At 32.3% G+C, this 17,893-nt stretch overlaps 2 protein-coding genes across 2 annotated transcripts; both read left to right on the forward strand.

The window, feature by feature from the left end:
• The first annotated feature begins 2,988 nt into the window (after positions 1-2,988).
• LOC114196035 (uncharacterized) lies at positions 2,989-8,424 on the forward strand. Its single transcript, XM_028086531.2, has 8 exons — positions 2,989-3,316; positions 3,402-3,497; positions 4,943-5,053; positions 5,134-5,443; positions 5,849-5,939; positions 6,285-6,618; positions 7,109-7,257; positions 7,446-8,424. The coding sequence occupies exons 1-8, from the start codon at positions 3,071-3,073 to the stop codon at positions 7,957-7,959; spliced, it is 1,851 nt and encodes a 616-aa protein (XP_027942332.1). The 5' UTR covers positions 2,989-3,070; the 3' UTR covers positions 7,960-8,424.
• A 5,164-nt stretch (positions 8,425-13,588) lies between these two features.
• LOC114175304 (Acid phosphatase/vanadium-dependent haloperoxidase-related protein) lies at positions 13,589-17,567 on the forward strand. Its single transcript, XM_028060088.2, has 5 exons — positions 13,589-13,857; positions 13,968-14,102; positions 14,234-14,271; positions 14,554-14,620; positions 16,994-17,567. The coding sequence occupies exons 1-5, from the start codon at positions 13,663-13,665 to the stop codon at positions 17,366-17,368; spliced, it is 810 nt and encodes a 269-aa protein (XP_027915889.1). The 5' UTR covers positions 13,589-13,662; the 3' UTR covers positions 17,369-17,567.
• The last annotated feature ends 326 nt before the right edge of the window (positions 17,568-17,893 follow it).

Consider the following 17,893-nt stretch of genomic DNA (forward strand, 5'->3'; position numbering starts at 1 on the left):
AATAGAAAAAACATTAGTTTTATACATCACAAAAAATTATTCAATGAGTCAGAATTTTATTTATCCATAATTTCACAATATTGTTACCAATAGAGAAAAAAATTATACACATAAATTTTTAGGCTTAATTGAGACTGATTTAATTATAACTATAACAAACACATCAGTTCATAAAAAGATGCATTCAATCTACTATTCTATATTGTCTTTAATTTTAGAAATGAATACAAATGAGTAATAAAAAAATAAAAATAATTGTTCTTCTCTCTAAGAATGTTAGAAAATTATTAAACAAATAATACTGTTAATAATAAAATTATTATTAGGAGCAATAATAATAATGATATGTATATGAATCAAAGAATATGAATCAAAGACCTAATAATTCTTATAACAATAATAAATAATAGATAAAAAATATAAAGGAGGTAAGGAGTAAAAATAGCCAGCGTTGAGGCACGAATAATGCTATCCTTAAAGAGAAAATGTCCCTGCTGCACAGGGCAAAACAAAATCATATGCGTTTCTCTTCCAAGATACAACAACTCGTCAGATTGATCAAGTAGTGAAATTGATCGAGTGCAACGAAAGATCTCCGAACCTTATGAACACCAATGTCTTGAAGATAATGTAGAGAAGAAAGGAATAACACTTTTGAGAGAACTCTAGTGTTTGTTGTGTCTTTCCCCATGCACCTAACTGGTATTTATAAGTAGAGAAGGGAGACACAAAACTGAATTATAATAAAAAATATAGTCGTTAATCGTAAATAACATTAACCCATAAAGTTAAGAGTCCATAAAATATTAGTAGCTGTAGGATAATATTTTAATTATTTATTTTTAAAATTATATTAAAATATTTCCAACCCTTTGTCTCAAAAGATACAATTTGCATTGACCGATTTGATGCTAGTGTATAGTTACATCTAAATAGTCATCTACATAAGGTGAGAAAGTTATTTAAAGAGTATGAAAAAAGAAGAAGGAGAATTAATGTCTTATTAGAGAGTTAGATGACATGAATATGTTATGGGAGTGATAATCCTCTTTCTGAATATTTTTCTCTTCTTAGCTTTGTTCTTATATTAGTTATTAAGATGATTACATCTTTTATTAGAACACAAGAGTTTTCTTATTAAACTCTTTATAGCATAAGTATTCTTATATTTAGGGGCAGATTTTGACCGGTGTAGAGGAGCAAATTACTATCACTAATTCAATAAAAATGAATACATAATTTACTATAATAGTAATTATAAAAGAAATTGCAAGTATCTAAATCTCCTTTGTTCTTTTATATTCTTAAGTTCATCAATAATTTAATTAAAATTAAAATCGTTTGCTATTTTTCTTTCATTGTAAATAATTATATTTCCACTAAGAAATTCATCTTCCATTTTAAATTGCAATCTTGTTTTGATAATCTTCATGGAAGAAAATGATATTTTCGTTGTAGCCATAGAAACAATAGAAAAATAATTTTGAATCTTAAGAAATGACTCATCTAATTGAATCATTAGTATCATGTTTCATAATAGATGAAGAAATTGTTAAATTTGTTTGTGTTCTCATCTTCACGGGTTGCTTCCTTTTTATCACCTCTAAAAGATGAATTTATTATTTTATTTTTCACAATATACTTATTTTTTTAAAAGGTTTAAAAATAAAAAATAATTTATCATAATCTAATAAAAATTTGAGAGAAATAATTATTAAAAGAAAAATATATGATAATTAAGTCACAGTTAAAAACTAAAACTGTTCATGAAAAAACATTATGTTTTCTTCTATATTTATAAAAACTAATATACAAAATATTCATGAGATAAAAATAATGCTAACTGTTAAATTAATATTTTATTATCAAGCGAGACAAATTTTTTTTTTCAAGAATGAAAAATAAAAAATAAATTGTGTCTAACGTTTAAAAACATGTGAAAGTAAAAAATGAATAAAATATATAAAAATATAAAAAAATATCTTGATAGTTTTTTATTGTTTATTATATTTAATTATTTATTAACAGTAAATATTTTATAAAAAATAAAAAATATCTAATTTAATTTTCATTAATTTTTAATATTCCTAATATATATTAGACTTAATTTAAAAATTTTCAAAATAATTGGGTCACACAACCCCTTGCCCCTTATATAATCCGTTGGTGCTTATATCATATTTTACATCATATGTTTTGATCCAAATATTCTATTGAGTATCTATCCCAATTCTCGTTCTTTAATTATTTTACTGTCTTATTAACTATTTTCTTTCTTTCATCTATACCTTTATATCTGGATTCTTCTTTTTTAAGTTCACACTTGTTTTCCAATCTTATCAATTTTTTAAATTAAAATAATTGTTTTATCAATTTTTTTTAGCGACTGTTTCTTTAAATTTTAATATACTTTTTTTTTAATTTGACACTTTTTAAAACTTAACTAGTTTTTTAATAAAAAGTTACCTATTAAATAAACAAAAAATACTTATAATAAATTAAAAAAATTATTTATATTTAATTTGATTATTATTATTATTACAAAAATTTACTATAACTGTAATTATATTTATATTTATTTTATATTATCATAAAAAAAAAGTAAACACACTAATATAAGTTGATCAAATAGAATTATGTTTAAAATCTATTGTTCATGGTTATTATAAAGGAAAATAAAGGAATTGTGAAGTACATTATCGTTTAATTATACTTTTTATAATTGAAAATTATTTACTTTTTAGTAAAATTAAGGTGATTTTTTGTTTATGTAATTATTATTCAATTTAAAATTTCTACAATTCTTTTAAACTTCCGATAAATCAAATTATATTCTTATAGTGTTTATTATTGGTTATTAATTAAAATAAATAATTTGAAAAGGGAAATTCTAAATCTCTCTATTCTTTTCTTGGTGAATAATATTTAAATTATAATTTTTTTAAAATATTAATATTTTTTAAAAGATCTGTTACTACGATGAGTCTGGTTGTTTCCTTAAACCTACGAAGCGGACCCTTAAACCCTACGCAGCGGGTTTCTCCTTTCTTCTTTGTTCTCCATTCCTTCAATGGCTTTCAAAACCTACGCATCCGCCATAGCCGCCGCTGCTGCCAGTGCCGCATTACTGAATCAGAGCACGGCTTACGCAGATGGAATTTCACCTACGAATCCTTCTGAAAATCAACCTTCTCCGGCGCCGCCAAAGGTGCGAAACGATCATCCGAGGACCACTTCTGCTGGGTTTGATCCTGAGGCCCTCGAGAGAGGGGTTAAGGCTCTCAAGGAAATTTCCACTTCACCCCACGGGAAAAAGGTTTCAGCTTTATACCCATTTTCCCTTTCCATTCAACCCCACCATTACTCTTCTCCGTCGTTTTAACTTGCCTCTTATAGTACAGGTCTTTGAAGCCATCAAAAAGCAAGAGGAGACAAAACAAGCAGAGCTTGCTGCAAAGGTTGCTGAGTTTAGGCAAATGAAAGCCCAGCATGAGACAGTAAGTTAGTTTAATTCTCTTCACTTTACTGCAATGGAAAGTGTTGAATTCTGTTTTGTTATTGTTTTACTCTCAAGTGTGTTATTTGATCATTGGAGTTCCTGGAATAGCTATTTCTTTAGATATTGTAACAACTGGTATCAGCTGTCACGTTCCTGATTGCAAGCAGCTTTGCGGGAAATGGAGGGACGGTTAGAAAATCAAGCTTGTGGAATTGTTGAACTATTCCGAAAAATTCCTGTTAGATATCAAGAACCACTGAATACAGTTAAAACCTTTGAAAATCTACCATTGGCCAGTTAGTTAGGATTTCTGTTTTGAGTTAGTGTCTCTTTAAGGGTTATGGGTGGATGTTAGTTTATAGCAGAAGATGGTTCCCCAACTTGTTATAACTTATAAGTAGGACTTCTGTTATGGAAGAAGAGGTCTATTTCTTTGTTAGTTCCATTCCCAAGTTCCTGAACTTCTGAAGTCGTATTCTTGTAGTATACCAGTGTTTTTGTAGTATATCAAATGGTTACATACTGCCAATCCATTTTTTATTAACATAATGACACTGGTCTCTTATTGCAGCCCACGCCAACAAATCGACTGTTTTTTTTTATACAAAATTAAGATTTGTTTCCCCCATCGAAAACTAAATCACAAGCTTCTGAGAATAATAACTGTGCAGTTCTAATAAGATTTGTTATATTAATACCCTTATGATTTGTAGATAAGGGTTATTTTAGGATTCCATTTTCTAGTATCATGGCCAAAAGGATATCCAGCTTCTATCGTTTCTTCCAAAATTATGTTTGTACAGATTCCAGTGTGAAAGGAGAAATATCTTTCGACCAGTTAGTCAGTATATCTGTTTTGAGTTAGTGTCTGTTTCAGGGGTTATGGGTGGATGTTAGTTTATGAAGAAAATGGTTCCCCAACATGATATACATAGGACTTCTGTTATAGAAGTAGGGGGAGGCTTATTTCTTTGTTAGTTACAAAACTGGACAGATTCTAGTGTTGAAAGGAGAAACATCCTTTGTGTACTTGTTTTGTTATCAAAAGACAATAAAAATATATACGAACTTTTTTCTTTCTATCTCCATCATCGCAGAAATCCTAACGATTCCTGAAGATTCAGAAAAGTCATCACATGCTAACAATTCAGGACATAGAAGAAATCACAGTCCATATCTGACTATTTTGCTTGGGATTATGAATATTTTGAATATTGTACATCACTGTTGTTTAATAGATTATAAAATCATGTCCATTGCTTGGTAAGTTTTAGCTATTTCAGGACGAAATTCATGTAATCAAAGTTTTTTTTCATTGTAATTATGACCTTAAACTGTTGAATATTTGGATGAGGCATTTTTGCTTTGTTTTGTTGTGTTCTACTTCAGGATGTTTTGTGTCTTGTGATTTATTTCAGATATATAATTTGGTTCATCTTGCAGGAAAGACAAAAAATTATATATGATGAGCAAAAAAAGCTTGCTCAGCATCAGGCACAAACAAAATCTCAAATGGCCAAATATGAGGATGAGTTGGCGAGGAAGAGGATGCAGGTATTAAACCTTTTGAAACTCAGGATTTTTGTTGTGTCATTTATTTAGCATTTCTCAATGTTGCATTTTTTTCTTGGCAGGCTGAAAATGAATACCACCGGGCCAGGAACCAAGAACTAGTAAAAATGCAAGAAGAATCATCAATCAGACAGGAGCAAGCTCGACGTGCAACAGAAGAACAAATCCAAGCACAAAGAAGGCAAACTGAAAGAGAGAAGGCTGAGATTGAGCGTGAAACAATCAGAGTAAGGGCTATGGCAGAAGCAGAAGGCAGAGCACATGAAGCAAAGCTAGCAGAAGATGTTAACAGGAGAATGCTGGTTGATCGTGCTAATGCTGAACGAGAAAAATGGGTTGCTGCCATAAATACCACTTTTGATCATATTGGAGGTATTTTCTTACCAGATTCACGAATCTTAAAGGATTGCATTTACAGTTTAAGATGCAACTGTCATTACGTATGTGATTTTGGTTTTAAGTGTGTGGAGTGGGTCATTCCATACATATCCTACTGATTTTGAAAGAAAGCCCTTTAACATAAATTTGTGGGGTAAAATGGTATTTTATCGTATTTTATTCATAATTTGGTTTGCTCAGTGAGCAATAGCCTATAACATTCCATTAGTAATCAAAATATTGCAATTTGAGGGATGCTATTTTCATTCACTTTTTTCTTCAGTATCTGATGTATTTTAGCATAATATTGATGATCCATCAGTATCATCGCTTTACTGTGTTTGGTGATCTCCATTCCATACTGACCTGAGTTAAAAAAACATTATCCATATGTTGTAGGGGGTATAAAAGCCATTCTAACGGATCAAAATAAGTTGGTTGTCGCAGTTGGTGGAGTGACTGCTCTGGCAGCAGGGGTCTACACTACGAGGTAACTACACAATTACTTGTTATTGATGATATTATTTTATCATGCCTTTGCTTTATAATTGAGGGCAGTGGGGTAATGTAGTAATGGGCTATATTATACCATGTGCTATTTTTCCAGCACTACTCACTTCTGGGAATTGTGAACTTGAAGAGCGATGTTTTCCCCTTCTACATTGTATATTTCTTATTCCATGGCAACATTTCACTTTGGTGTTATTTGCTGCGTTCTAGAGTTGCATAGTTTTGTTCATACTGAACCTTTGGGTATTTTGCACATCAGTTGCTGTGATTGAGTTCATGGGTTGTGCAGTTTTATATTCACATCAATTGTTTTGGTCTAACCCAGGGAAGGTGCACGAGTAATTTGGGGATATATTGATAGAATATTGGGACAACCATCACTGATTCGAGAGTCCTCCAGGGGGAAATACCCCTGGTCTGGCATGTTTTCTCGTGGCATGAGCTCCCTATCTCGTCGTAATGATCCAGCATCTGCCTCTAAAAATGGAAATGGTTTTGGTGATGTGATTTTGCATCCTTCTCTTCAGAAAAGAATTGAACAGCTGTCATCTGCAACTGCAAATACAAAAGCACATCAAGCACCATTCAGAAACATGCTTTTTTATGGTCCTCCTGGAACTGGAAAGACAATGGCTGCTAGGGAGTTAGCTCGTAAATCTGTATGATTTTTCTTCAATCTGTTGATCTACTTATTCTAATTTTTAAGTATTTCATACAATTTACTTTCTTCTTGGGTCAAATAAGTGAGTGTGCATTGTTCATTTGGTGTTTCCCTTTAACAGGGTAAATTTTTATGTATGTTATCATTCTGCATTAATTGGCATGAATACACCAGCATACAGCAAACTATCTAAACTTTTTACGATTTGGGTCTGTTTCAGAATTTCTTCTTGCTATTTAGGGCCTACAATTAATAAATTCAAAATTATGTTGACTGCTCTACAAATTTATGCTCTCATACTTTCTAAATTAGTAGTTAAAATATATATTCAGTGCCATGTTTCTGGTTATAGCATGCTTTATGAAACAATAAACTTTATCCTCATCAGTTGAATATTTATGCTTATCAATTTTATTTTATTTTTTACTGCAATCTATACCTTTCAAATTAGTTTATTTTATTTAATTTGGGTTTTCAATTTAATGCAGGGATTAGATTATGCATTAATGACTGGAGGAGACGTTGCTCCACTGGGGTCACAGGCTGTAACAAAGATACACCAGTTGTTTGACTGGGCTAAGAAATCAAATAGGGGTTTATTGCTTTTCATTGATGAAGCCGATGCATTTCTGTGCGAGTAAGCAATACTTCTTCCATGTTTTCATTTATTTTATTTTGCTTCTCTTTGCTCACGGCAACATAAGATGAAAGCAGCTAGATGCTGCTCACTCAGGATCACATTTGTTTGTTAAAAATTAAACTGACAACATACTTTCCGAGAAAATTGTTTGAAATGGATTTCATTGCATTTGATGGAATTTGCAGGCGGAACAAGACTTATATGAGTGAAGCACAAAGAAGTGCTTTAAATGCCCTTCTCTTCAGAACTGGTGACCAGTCTAAGGACATAGTCCTTGCTCTTGCCACAAATCGTCCTGGTGATCTTGATTCGGCTGTTGCTGATCGAATTGATGAGGTTCTAGAATTTCCCTTGCCTGGGGAAGAGGAGCGCTTCAAACTTCTTAAGCTCTATCTGGATAAGTACATAGCCCAAGCTGGATCAAGAAAATCTGGTTTTGTTAAAGATTTGTTCAAAGGAAAGCCGCAACAAATAGAAATTAGGGGATTGACTGATGATATTGTAAAGGAAGCTGCAGCTAAAACCGAGGGATTTTCTGGAAGAGAAATAGCCAAACTGATGGCAAGTGTCCAGGCTGCTGTATATGGAAGTGAGAATTGTGTGCTTGATCCAAGTTTGTTCCGTGAAGTGGTAGATTATAAAGTTGCAGAGCATCAGCAGAGAAGAAAATTGGCAGGTAGTGATAAACCTATGCCATGAGGAGTTTTGGAGATTTTATCAAGAACCCTTGTATAATGTAGGTCTGGTTCATTGCATTATGTTATGGGCATGCTGCTATTTATTGGTTCCCCTAATTGATGAGAAGATTTTGGAATTTGAATTTTTTAGTTTCATTTACGGCTGATAATCACTATTCAACATTCATCTCTAAATGTAGCAGCAGCTAATCCAGGGTTTGATATCACGTTGAATATTCTTTTCTCCTTTTACTGGCCAACATCTAGGTTTCATGCTATCATACATGTACTTCTTCAAAAACCATTATCCTACTGTGATCTAGTAGAGGCTCTATTTTCATTTGTAATTTTTTTATATAGAATTAATTACAATAAAAATATATTGTGGGTTTCAATATTTGTTAGTATTTTATAGGTGATGATCATGTACACATACACCTGAGTTAGAGAATGAGAATCCATAGTTCAGTGGAGGATTAACAATCAATTTTGCTCATTTGCTTCAATCCTATTACTTTTAGTTTAACTACACTGTTTCATTCCGATATTTTAGTCCATGTACTCTTTGCCCCTTAATTCTAAATTTTAATATTTACTTATAATTTTTAATTATTAAAAATAAATCCTGGAGATGTGGCAAAATGTGACATGATTATTACTTGTCTGAAATGACAGGAAAAAAATTGTAAAAGCTGGTCAAATAATTTTTTTTGAAGGTTAAATTGTTTGAAGCTATAACCACTGTTCAATCAATAGAAGTTCTGATTTTTGTACAAAATTTACTGTGTGGAATGCTCCTTGCCTTTTGCCCAATCAAACTATAAGGGTCGTCATTTATTATACTGGTGTTCTTGAGTAGTGCTGCATTCACATCATTAACATGCAGTTCTACTAATCTTTCCTACATTCCTGGTCATTCATTTAGTTTTACTGGGAACCACAGAGCAAGCAATTTTTAAGCAATTTTTATTTTGTTTTTGCTGCATTATAATTGTCGTTCAGTCTATTACCAAATAAAACATGGATAACCAAACCAAAATAAACTGGTTTGTCTTATAGCTGAAATACTTTAACCGGTGATAATTTTAAAGTGCGTTAGAGAATTTCTGAAAGTACAAGGCAAGTTTCATGATTTTAGTCCCTTTTTTCTTTTTGTCAACATGAGCAATTTTACCCAACTGAGAATCGAACAACAATAGCGGGAGCACAGATTATTGTTACTCACTTGTGTACATAGTCATTAATCATAAAATAATGGAAGAAAAAAGAGAGTAAGAGAGCAAATACATATTAAAAACTATACATAATTTATATAATAACAAGATCAATTACTCTTCAATCTAAGTATTATATATCAAGAAAAATAACTAATGTTATGTATCTTGTTCTTAAATATTTCATGTTACATTATGATTAAATATGTTTTTTTGTTCTAAACTATGATATAAAATTGGATTTCTTTTAAACTTTGATCCAGACTTGTAAAAATGAATGAATATAATCTTTGTTATTAAACGACATTAAGGATTTGTTAATGTGACAAATAACATTTCTACACTTTCTACACTTTCTACACATATATCTACATGTTGATACGTTCACGTTAGCATATGACACACATGTGGTGGGAACAAAATTCGAAGTCTGGAATGTTAATGTACCTATTCTACTTTTACTCCCTCTATTCTTCTACTATATTTTATATATATATATATATATATATATATATATATATATATATATATGTTTTGATTCATGATGTTATTTTTAAAACCAAACGAAGATATAACTTCATGAAATTTTAAAAGTCATTCTCAATTGGTTTATTCTAATCTATTTTAGACTCCAATGTTAAAAATCCAATTCAAGTAAATATGCTTTATAATCATTGGAAACTGTCAACCTTTTAACTTAGTAGATAGTTTTAATGTTGTCTCATTATCCGGTGAGAAACTTGTTGTTCAATTGTATTCAACAAGTTGTTTAACTTTTTGTTAACAAATTTGTTCTTTGTTAACAGCTTGATTTATATTATCATCCTTGGCAACTTGTGAAACTCAAAATATTGGTTGACTAGCACGCTCTTGAACTGGTGGTGCATGGATGAATAACAAATTGTAATTTGATTTAGAGGGTTGAACTTCATAATAACTATTTTGAAAACAATATCTAGAATTAAATCACTTTCACTAATCAAGTTATTTTCAAGAAACTTTATGTTCATGCAAGGCTGAGAATAACCATAGTCCTTAAGCTTTATTATCTCTTCGTCATGTTCTGATCGTCTAACTCTATTGTCATCAATCGTCCTTCTCAAGTCTGTCTGGTCAGTTATTTGCAAAAGGCACTTCGATGCTGAAGTAAGTGATTGCGATAGACTGCAATAAATGTAACAGGTTCAAAAGTATTAAATGTTTCACCTTTATGTCTTATTTATAGGGCCCTTGGTGGGATTTTGCCTCAATGAGGGCCTAATGATGGCCTAATAACCTCCTAACCTTGTTTAACTTGGTATTATGCAAATTAGACCATAATGTTGCTTCTTGATATGTTTGATCGGTTCTAGGGCTCGGTACGAATAATGGCATCATCATTATTGATCGGTAGGTGGTAAGTACACTAGCCCTCAAAAGCTCGAGCGTCTCTGTTGGGGAGTGAGGGGTTCACCATATCCATGTTTGGTGGACTTCCGTGATTTCTTTCCAGTGGGTAGATCGATCGAGGTCTCTATGGTAGGCAAGGCCGCTTACTACATTGTGCTTGTTGGAACGATTTGAAACGTTGCGAGATTTGGACCCTTGGATCATGACAAATCCAACGACTTGGGGTTAACGACTATTAACCTGCCTTGGACCCTGGTCTTCCTATAAATAGGGGTGGGCTCCCCCTCATTTGGCACTTATGCTTACTTCTTCAAAGCTGCATTCGTCGTTCAATTTTGAATAAGGTAATAATGGACATCGTGGTTAGTGTTTCGTTGCCCGAGGATATTTCAGGTAGGAAAGGATGAGGGTATGTAGATAATACATCCTCATCAATTTTAAGCTCGTGTTCTAGCAAGGAAGGTCTTCTTTCTTGAGAAGTGATCGTTCGTCCAGTTCCATCAAAGGAGTAGGTGTGTCGGCATCGCAGTCGGGCAGGTATGCCGTCTTTCCTAGGGAGGGTACTCCTCAATAGAACGAAAATTTGGACGTTGATGCTAACAACGAAGGTGATGAGTTAAACATGCCTCCCGTCCGTGTATATGATTGGGTGGATCCGCACGTCCTCGAGTATGTCACCAAGTACCGTTGGGGGGATTCCATTCGCTACAAGGCTAGCAAGTTCAATTTCCTTGAGAGGGTAAAACACCAAATACAACAATAAATAAAGATATACACAAAACAAAATAATAAAGGGAAGGGGGAAGTCTTATTTGAGGAAGGGGATTGAGTTTGACTCCACTTGAGCAAAGATAGATTTCCAAAACAAAGGAAGTCCAAACTCAATTCCAGTGGGGATGGTTCCTTTAAGTGGTCAAAAGAGTCAATAACAATGTATATATTCTAGATCTGCCTAGTGAATATGAAATCAACGCTACTTTTAATGTGAGTGATTAATTCCTTTTATAGGTAGCACAAATGATGAGGCAGACCCTCCAGATTTGAGGTCAAATCCTTTTCAAGAAGGAATGGATGATGACAAACCTTAGCCAAGGGACCAACCACCAAAGTAATGGCAAGAATGATCTAAGAAGATTGAGCTTCATATGAGGTGAGCATGCCTAAGTTGATGTTCATCTGGGCTAAGGAAGATGTGAAGACCTAGTCTATGATTTTTGGTTTTGTATTATGGGCCTAATAGTATAGGATTTTATTTAGGCCTAAAAGGAGATAGGTCTAACTTTGGGCTAAGAGTGGAGCGCATAGAATTAGGGTTTCCTAAACCCTAATTTGACACAAACTTAGAGAGCAAGTCTCCTCCTTGTGCACACATAGGAAAAGAGAGTGTGGGTGCTTAGGTGGAAAGTCACACCTTAAGCATGTCTTCCTTTTGGCTCCATTTTTGAAATTCTAAACTAGTTTGAATTCAATTTTGGCTATCCTTTTGGAGACCACTGTAGGGTTAGCTTGACCAATAAATTAAGGCCTTTACCTTTGTAAGATTCATCTTGAATTTGAGTAATGAAGTGTTGTTAAATTGCCTATCCAAACACTGGTCTTGAGCTCACCTTACAGTAGAATCCTCTCTAGACTACTCTAACTTTCTTTCCTAGGAGTTGACCTCACCTCTCTTGGGGTTTCTCTACCATAGCCGAATCAAAGCACATCTTCTCTACTCCATACCATTGCTTTCGCATCAACATTCAACCATGAAGACTCCATCACCCACTCAAGCCTTTAAGGAGCTAGGAGGAAGGTCACCACCTCTAGCTCTAACTCCGCATCCTCCTCCTCCTCTAACTCCGCATCCACTGTCATCATCGTCCCACTTTCGCATTGTCACCAAACATCAAATTTATATACTTTTAAAATTTTAATATTTTGTAAAATTAAAAATTAAGTTATCATCCTCTTTAATTCTAATGTAATTATTTTCATATAGTAATATATATTATTTTAATATGCATATTTTAGAAACTAAATATAAATATAAAAATGAATAATTTAAAAAGGATCCCGTGCATTTGCACGTTTTTAAAATATCTTTGAAAAGCACTATAGACGTGCACAAAAAAGTAGGAGAGAAAATGAAGAGTGCACGATATAAATTAAGGAATAATGGTAAACTATCCATCAAATAATTATTATAGTCAATACATTTCATTAGATAAATTTAAGTCTTGGCAAAAGAAAGGTATTTTTAATTTTTTTTGAAAAAAAATTCAACATTCAGTGTCATTACTTTTACTTCAAATCTTCACAAGTAAAAGCTATTTTCATCCTCAATAGTTTATTTTTATTTATTTTTTATCTTTATAATATTAAATAAATTACTACTAATACGTCAAAACTTGTGTCTGCATGCAATACATGTTTTTTTTCCTCATATTACATGTTGCACCCGGAAATTATGATATGTTATCAGACATGTCGATAATTAATTTTTATTAGAGAAATTAGTTAATTAGCTTTGTTGAAATTTTTGTCAATATTCATTTAAGAAGTTATTGGGTTCTTTTTGTCCTATTGGTTTAAGAAATGTCTATTCTTTATACTATTTAATATATTAAAAGATTAAATCTAAAGAAAAATAAAATTACGTACAAATGTGCAAAAAATAGTTAAACTTATCCACTACAATAAGCAGAATCAATGTGAAGATAAATCGTCGATTTAATTATGTTTTTAGAATATGAAATTTATGATAATTTTAATTTTATTTTTCTATATTTTTAAAAATAATTCTTGAAATTTGAGAAATATAATTAGTCAATTTGATCATTTAGATCTAAAAACAATATTAAGAAATAATTTTAATTTCTTCAATGTAGTATGTAAAACAATTTTTTAATTTAAGAAATAAAAATATTGATTTTAAAAAATTTGAATATAAAAATCAAATGCGCTACAAATTTCAGAAAAGAAAAACATAACTTGTTAGAAAAAAAATATTTAAATCTTCTTTTTATTTACACAATTTCTGTTGTTTTATAGATACATCCAACAACACCTTATTAGAATAGAACATGTTTCATAGTTGACAATAGTGGTGGAGAAGAAGATAGAGAGCAATAACATACATAATGTTGCTGCAGCATTCCATGTTCTGTGCTATTCCTCCCTCTCACACTCTTTCTCTCTTCACCCCATCACTGAAACAAAGGAACCCATTTCTTCACCATCTCTCTTTTCCTAGAAAGCCCAAAGCTTCCACCTTCAGAGTTTCTTCTCTTGGCCCTGGTTTCTTTGATGACATCGTTCAAATTGCACATAACAAGGTACCCCATTTCAAAATTCAAAGTTTATATGTCTCCCAAATTCTTGGTTCCTTTCAAATTTTGATTTTTCCTGTTCTTTTTTTCTCTTTCTTTGATCTTCTTCTTCCAAGGTTCTGATTGCAGCAGGTGTTTCTTTGGCGATTGGTCAGCTTTCTAAGCCATTCACTTCGGTTTTTCTGTATGGCAAAGAGTTTGATATCAGGGTAATTGTTCAAGCTGGAGGATTCCCATCGTCACACTCTTCTGTATGGCCTTGCAACCCTTAATCAGTTAATCCTATTTTGATGATGGCACTTATATTTTTGATTTTTCACCAGTGGGGTTTCATTGTCAATATCAGTATCTCACCAAGTTGTTTTGTATTTTCCTGGCATAGGCAACAGTGGCTTGTGCAACATTATTTGGCCTTGAGAGGTAAAATATTCGGGTTGTGCCATTTTCGTGTTTGGTTCAAGAATAATAAAATATATGCTGTTAGATTATGTTTGAGTGGTCAAGACTAAAAGATAAACGCACACGACATTTTTAATGGTCGTGTGATCACTAAAACACTTTTAATCTTGATCATCCATTTAGAGTTGTATGGATAACATTCATAGGTTTTATTTCTCACAATAACCAAGAATTTCAATTGATTTATACATTTGTATGTATGTGTTCTTGTGATATCTGTAATTTTATAATTTGCAAATGCAGAGGCTTCTCCGATCCTATTTTTGGGCTTGCAGTTGTGTATGCTGGTCTCATTATGTATGATGCTCAGGTATGATCTTCTGTCAAATATGGTACTTTCTATCTAGTCTTTAGTATTTTTTACTTTCCTTTATGTATTTTTATTGTATCACGTGAATGTCTTTTGCTATGTTCTTTTCACTGTGACATTTGAACTGCGCTCAGGAAAAAAGCCACAATTGGTGAGGTCTATTTTGTAGACACCGTGGTGGTCTATAGGCTATTTATTTCAAACTTATTTGACAAGTCTTAAGCCGGATTAAGTTAAGATCTTGTAAGATATTGGCTATGGTTGTTATGTGATTATTCTAATCTCTAGTGAATGATAAAACTATTGTGGAATTCTTATCGAGTGGTATTGGTAAACACTAAACATGAAGAGATTTAATTCAATTTTTCGCATGTGACTTGTGGTTTTGTGCGGGGATGTGTTGTTTCTGGAACTACGTATGTTGGTAAAGCAATTGGCATAAGCTGATATGCAGCAGAAACCTAAAATAGAAAATTCTTTATGACCAATGAATATTTTTAGGAGTGGTAACAAAACTTAAACTCTAATTCCAATATATATCCAAATGTAAAAGATATTATAAGATGATTGAAATGCTGAACTACAACTTTACATAGGTTCGTACAATGGGGGAAAGGTAACATAAAACTCTTGCTTGTGTTACTCCTCTGGTTTGTCGGGTTGAATGTGTTCCACTGTCAAGGCCCTGAAGTAAAAACAAGCTTTGAATAACAATTTGATCATAAACTTGTCATTTTTCAATATTATGTACCATGTTTGATCGAGTACCACTAAACTAAAAGCTATATATAGTTGATAGTTAGGATGCAACTCTTACTACTTAAGAGTGTATGAGCTGAAGCATCATGATTCAATTGTAACTTGACTCACCTAGCCTACGTCACAGATAATTGATACATCCTGTAACAATTTTCCCTTGAACAATTGTTCTACTGGGAATTGAACTCACGACCTTGACTTTAATATCAATTGTTGGATTGAGTGTGTATTACTAGGTCAAAAGTTATAACTAATAATCAATATTAAGCTCTTTCTACTTAAACGCGTAATAGTCCAAACAACACTATTCAATCATGATTTGGTCCACCTAGACTAAACCAGAGGACAATTGATGCACACAACAACAATATCAACTGCCTACCAGCATTGATAATCTATAGATTTACATTTAGGCTAGAACTGTTCTTTTTCTTTGTTGATGGACTGATTTAGTAAAACTGTGAACCTAAGAAATATAAAGTTGTTGCTTAAGTTTGAGGCCAGAGAATTTGACCAATATATATTTTCCTGAAAACAGTAGCTTGATACTGTGCTGAAAATCTCGTATATATGGTTAATAAAACCGGAGTTAGAGAAGCTTTACATTTCTGAATGGTTATACAAAAAAAAAAAAAAAAGAGTTGGTATTAGGATTTGCAACAGAACAAGGAAGTGGTAATCCCTGTGTGCAGTCAGGGGAGGAAACTAGTTTCATCTCGACGGTACTGACTCAAATCAGGCTTATATAAATAGAAAACAAGGGTACCTTTATTTCTAGACAGTTCCTGTTGGTGAAGCCAATAATGCAAGGAGGCATCTTATGATTGTGGTAAGTTGGCTCTCTGCGTGTGGTCAATGGAAATCTCTGAGACTAACACATGTTGCATTGTGTCATGCCATGTGATAAACGCCTAATCATAAGTTAGGATTTTGACATTCTATCCAAAAAAGTCACAAAATAAAAAGAAAAGAAAAAGAAAATGCGGAAGAAAATAAAAGATGAAGAAGACAAAAACCAGAAATTTCTTATTCAAAGGTTAGAATTAAAGTATTTTCACAAAAACTTGTAACAGAGTGCCAATAAGGTAAACAAGGGTATTTAGGTGGAGTGTTTATCTGTATAGATTATTAAAGGAGGAGAGGGATGTGATGCAGAAAAGGTAAGAGGCCAGTAAAGAGAAAGGGAGGATGCAGCGTCTCTCTTCAATACCCCTTTTTGTTTTTGTTTCAGTATTTACATTGTAAATTCACACCCATGGATACTACTTTATGTAGAAGAATATAATACAGAGGGTTTACTAAATATTTTTTATACATTGGTGGCAATGAAGTCTGAAACTATGACTTGATGCAAACTACCCAAATCCCTTACTACTAGCCCAATCCTAATGGATTTGCTGTGTATCACATTTGCTGTGTCTAAATTTTAACCAATAGGTGAGACTGTATTATAAAATGAGTGTTAGAAAAATGTGTTATTTGTACTATACTCTTCTCCTTTTACTTTCTTAAAATCAGCACAAGAAAAACTGTTTTTTGGTGTTTGTCCCTTTATTTTGTTATGAATATAACCTTATAGCTAACATTTGGGAGTTTGGCTTGTGTGGTTTTCAGGGTGTAAGAAGAGAAGTAGGGATTCATGCTAGAGTGTTGAACAAACTACTGCTCCAAATGCAAGCCAACTCTTTACATTCCAAAGATGGAGATAATTTAATGAACTCTCAACCAGGACTATCAAAGCAACTAAAAGTAGAAGACTTTGAGAAGTCCCTTTTGTCCCAAGAAGCCACTTTGGAACCACAACAAGCAAATGGTGGTTTATTGGTCAAATCAGGAAGCAAAATAAGGCAAACAGAAGAAGAAATCTCAAAATTGGGTGTTGATGGCATACCCCCATTAAAAGAATCTATTGGCCATACAGAGATTGAAGTCATAGCTGGTGCCTTACTAGGCTTTTTGGTGGCTTTGGCTGTGTATGATATCATGTAAAATTCTTTTTTGATGAAAAATTTCATAGTATATCTTACTTCAGATAGATTATTATACTAATGTGAAGAAACCAAGTTGGTATCTACCAGGTTAGGTTATCTTTCAGCAAAATATACCACATTCAAATATGTCCAAAGAGAACATGACATTCATAAATATAGAATACCCTTCTAAAAGGGATTGGTTTGTTTGGGATGAATGGGAGATCTTTGCTTCTTATACCCTAAAGAGATTTTTGCTTCTTATTTCATTTTTGAAACATTCAGGTTTGTCTAATTGGAAGGAACAAAGGATATTTTATTTACCTTAATTATATGTAAAGTTATTATTATTATTATTAATAATAATTGCTTATATATAATAAATTTTGAAACTTATGAAATAAAGAAATATATGCAAAATATGACTTTAGATAACTTTCAAGTTATCACGTGTCGTTTGGTTTTTATCTTTTTTAAACTTTATTATTTGTTTGTGTTTCTACTTTTTCATTTCAGTTTAAATTTATTTATTCATATTTTAATT

This window comes from Vigna unguiculata, chromosome 1 (genome assembly GCF_037176805.1).
Source record: "Vigna unguiculata cultivar grain cowpea cultivar isolate G323 ecotype 2 chromosome 1, ASM3717680v1, whole genome shotgun sequence".
Lineage (NCBI taxonomy): Eukaryota > Viridiplantae > Streptophyta > Magnoliopsida > Fabales > Fabaceae > Vigna > Vigna unguiculata.

Coding starts and splice junctions, on each gene's coding strand:
- LOC114175304 (XM_028060088.2), top strand. CDS start 13,663: ATGTTGCTGCAGCATTCCATGTTCTGTGCTATTCCTCCCTCTCACACT. Junction 14,272..14,553: donor ACATTATTTGGCCTTGAGAG/GTAAAATATTCG, acceptor TTGCAAATGCAG/AGGCTTCTCCGATCCTATTT. Junction 14,621..16,993: donor TCATTATGTATGATGCTCAG/GTATGATCTTCT, acceptor TGTGGTTTTCAG/GGTGTAAGAAGAGAAGTAGG.
- LOC114196035 (XM_028086531.2), top strand. CDS start 3,071: ATGGCTTTCAAAACCTACGCATCCGCCATAGCCGCCGCTGCTGCCAGT. Junction 3,498..4,942: donor TGAAAGCCCAGCATGAGACA/GTAAGTTAGTTT, acceptor TTCATCTTGCAG/GAAAGACAAAAAATTATATA. Junction 7,258..7,445: donor GCCGATGCATTTCTGTGCGA/GTAAGCAATACT, acceptor TGGAATTTGCAG/GCGGAACAAGACTTATATGA.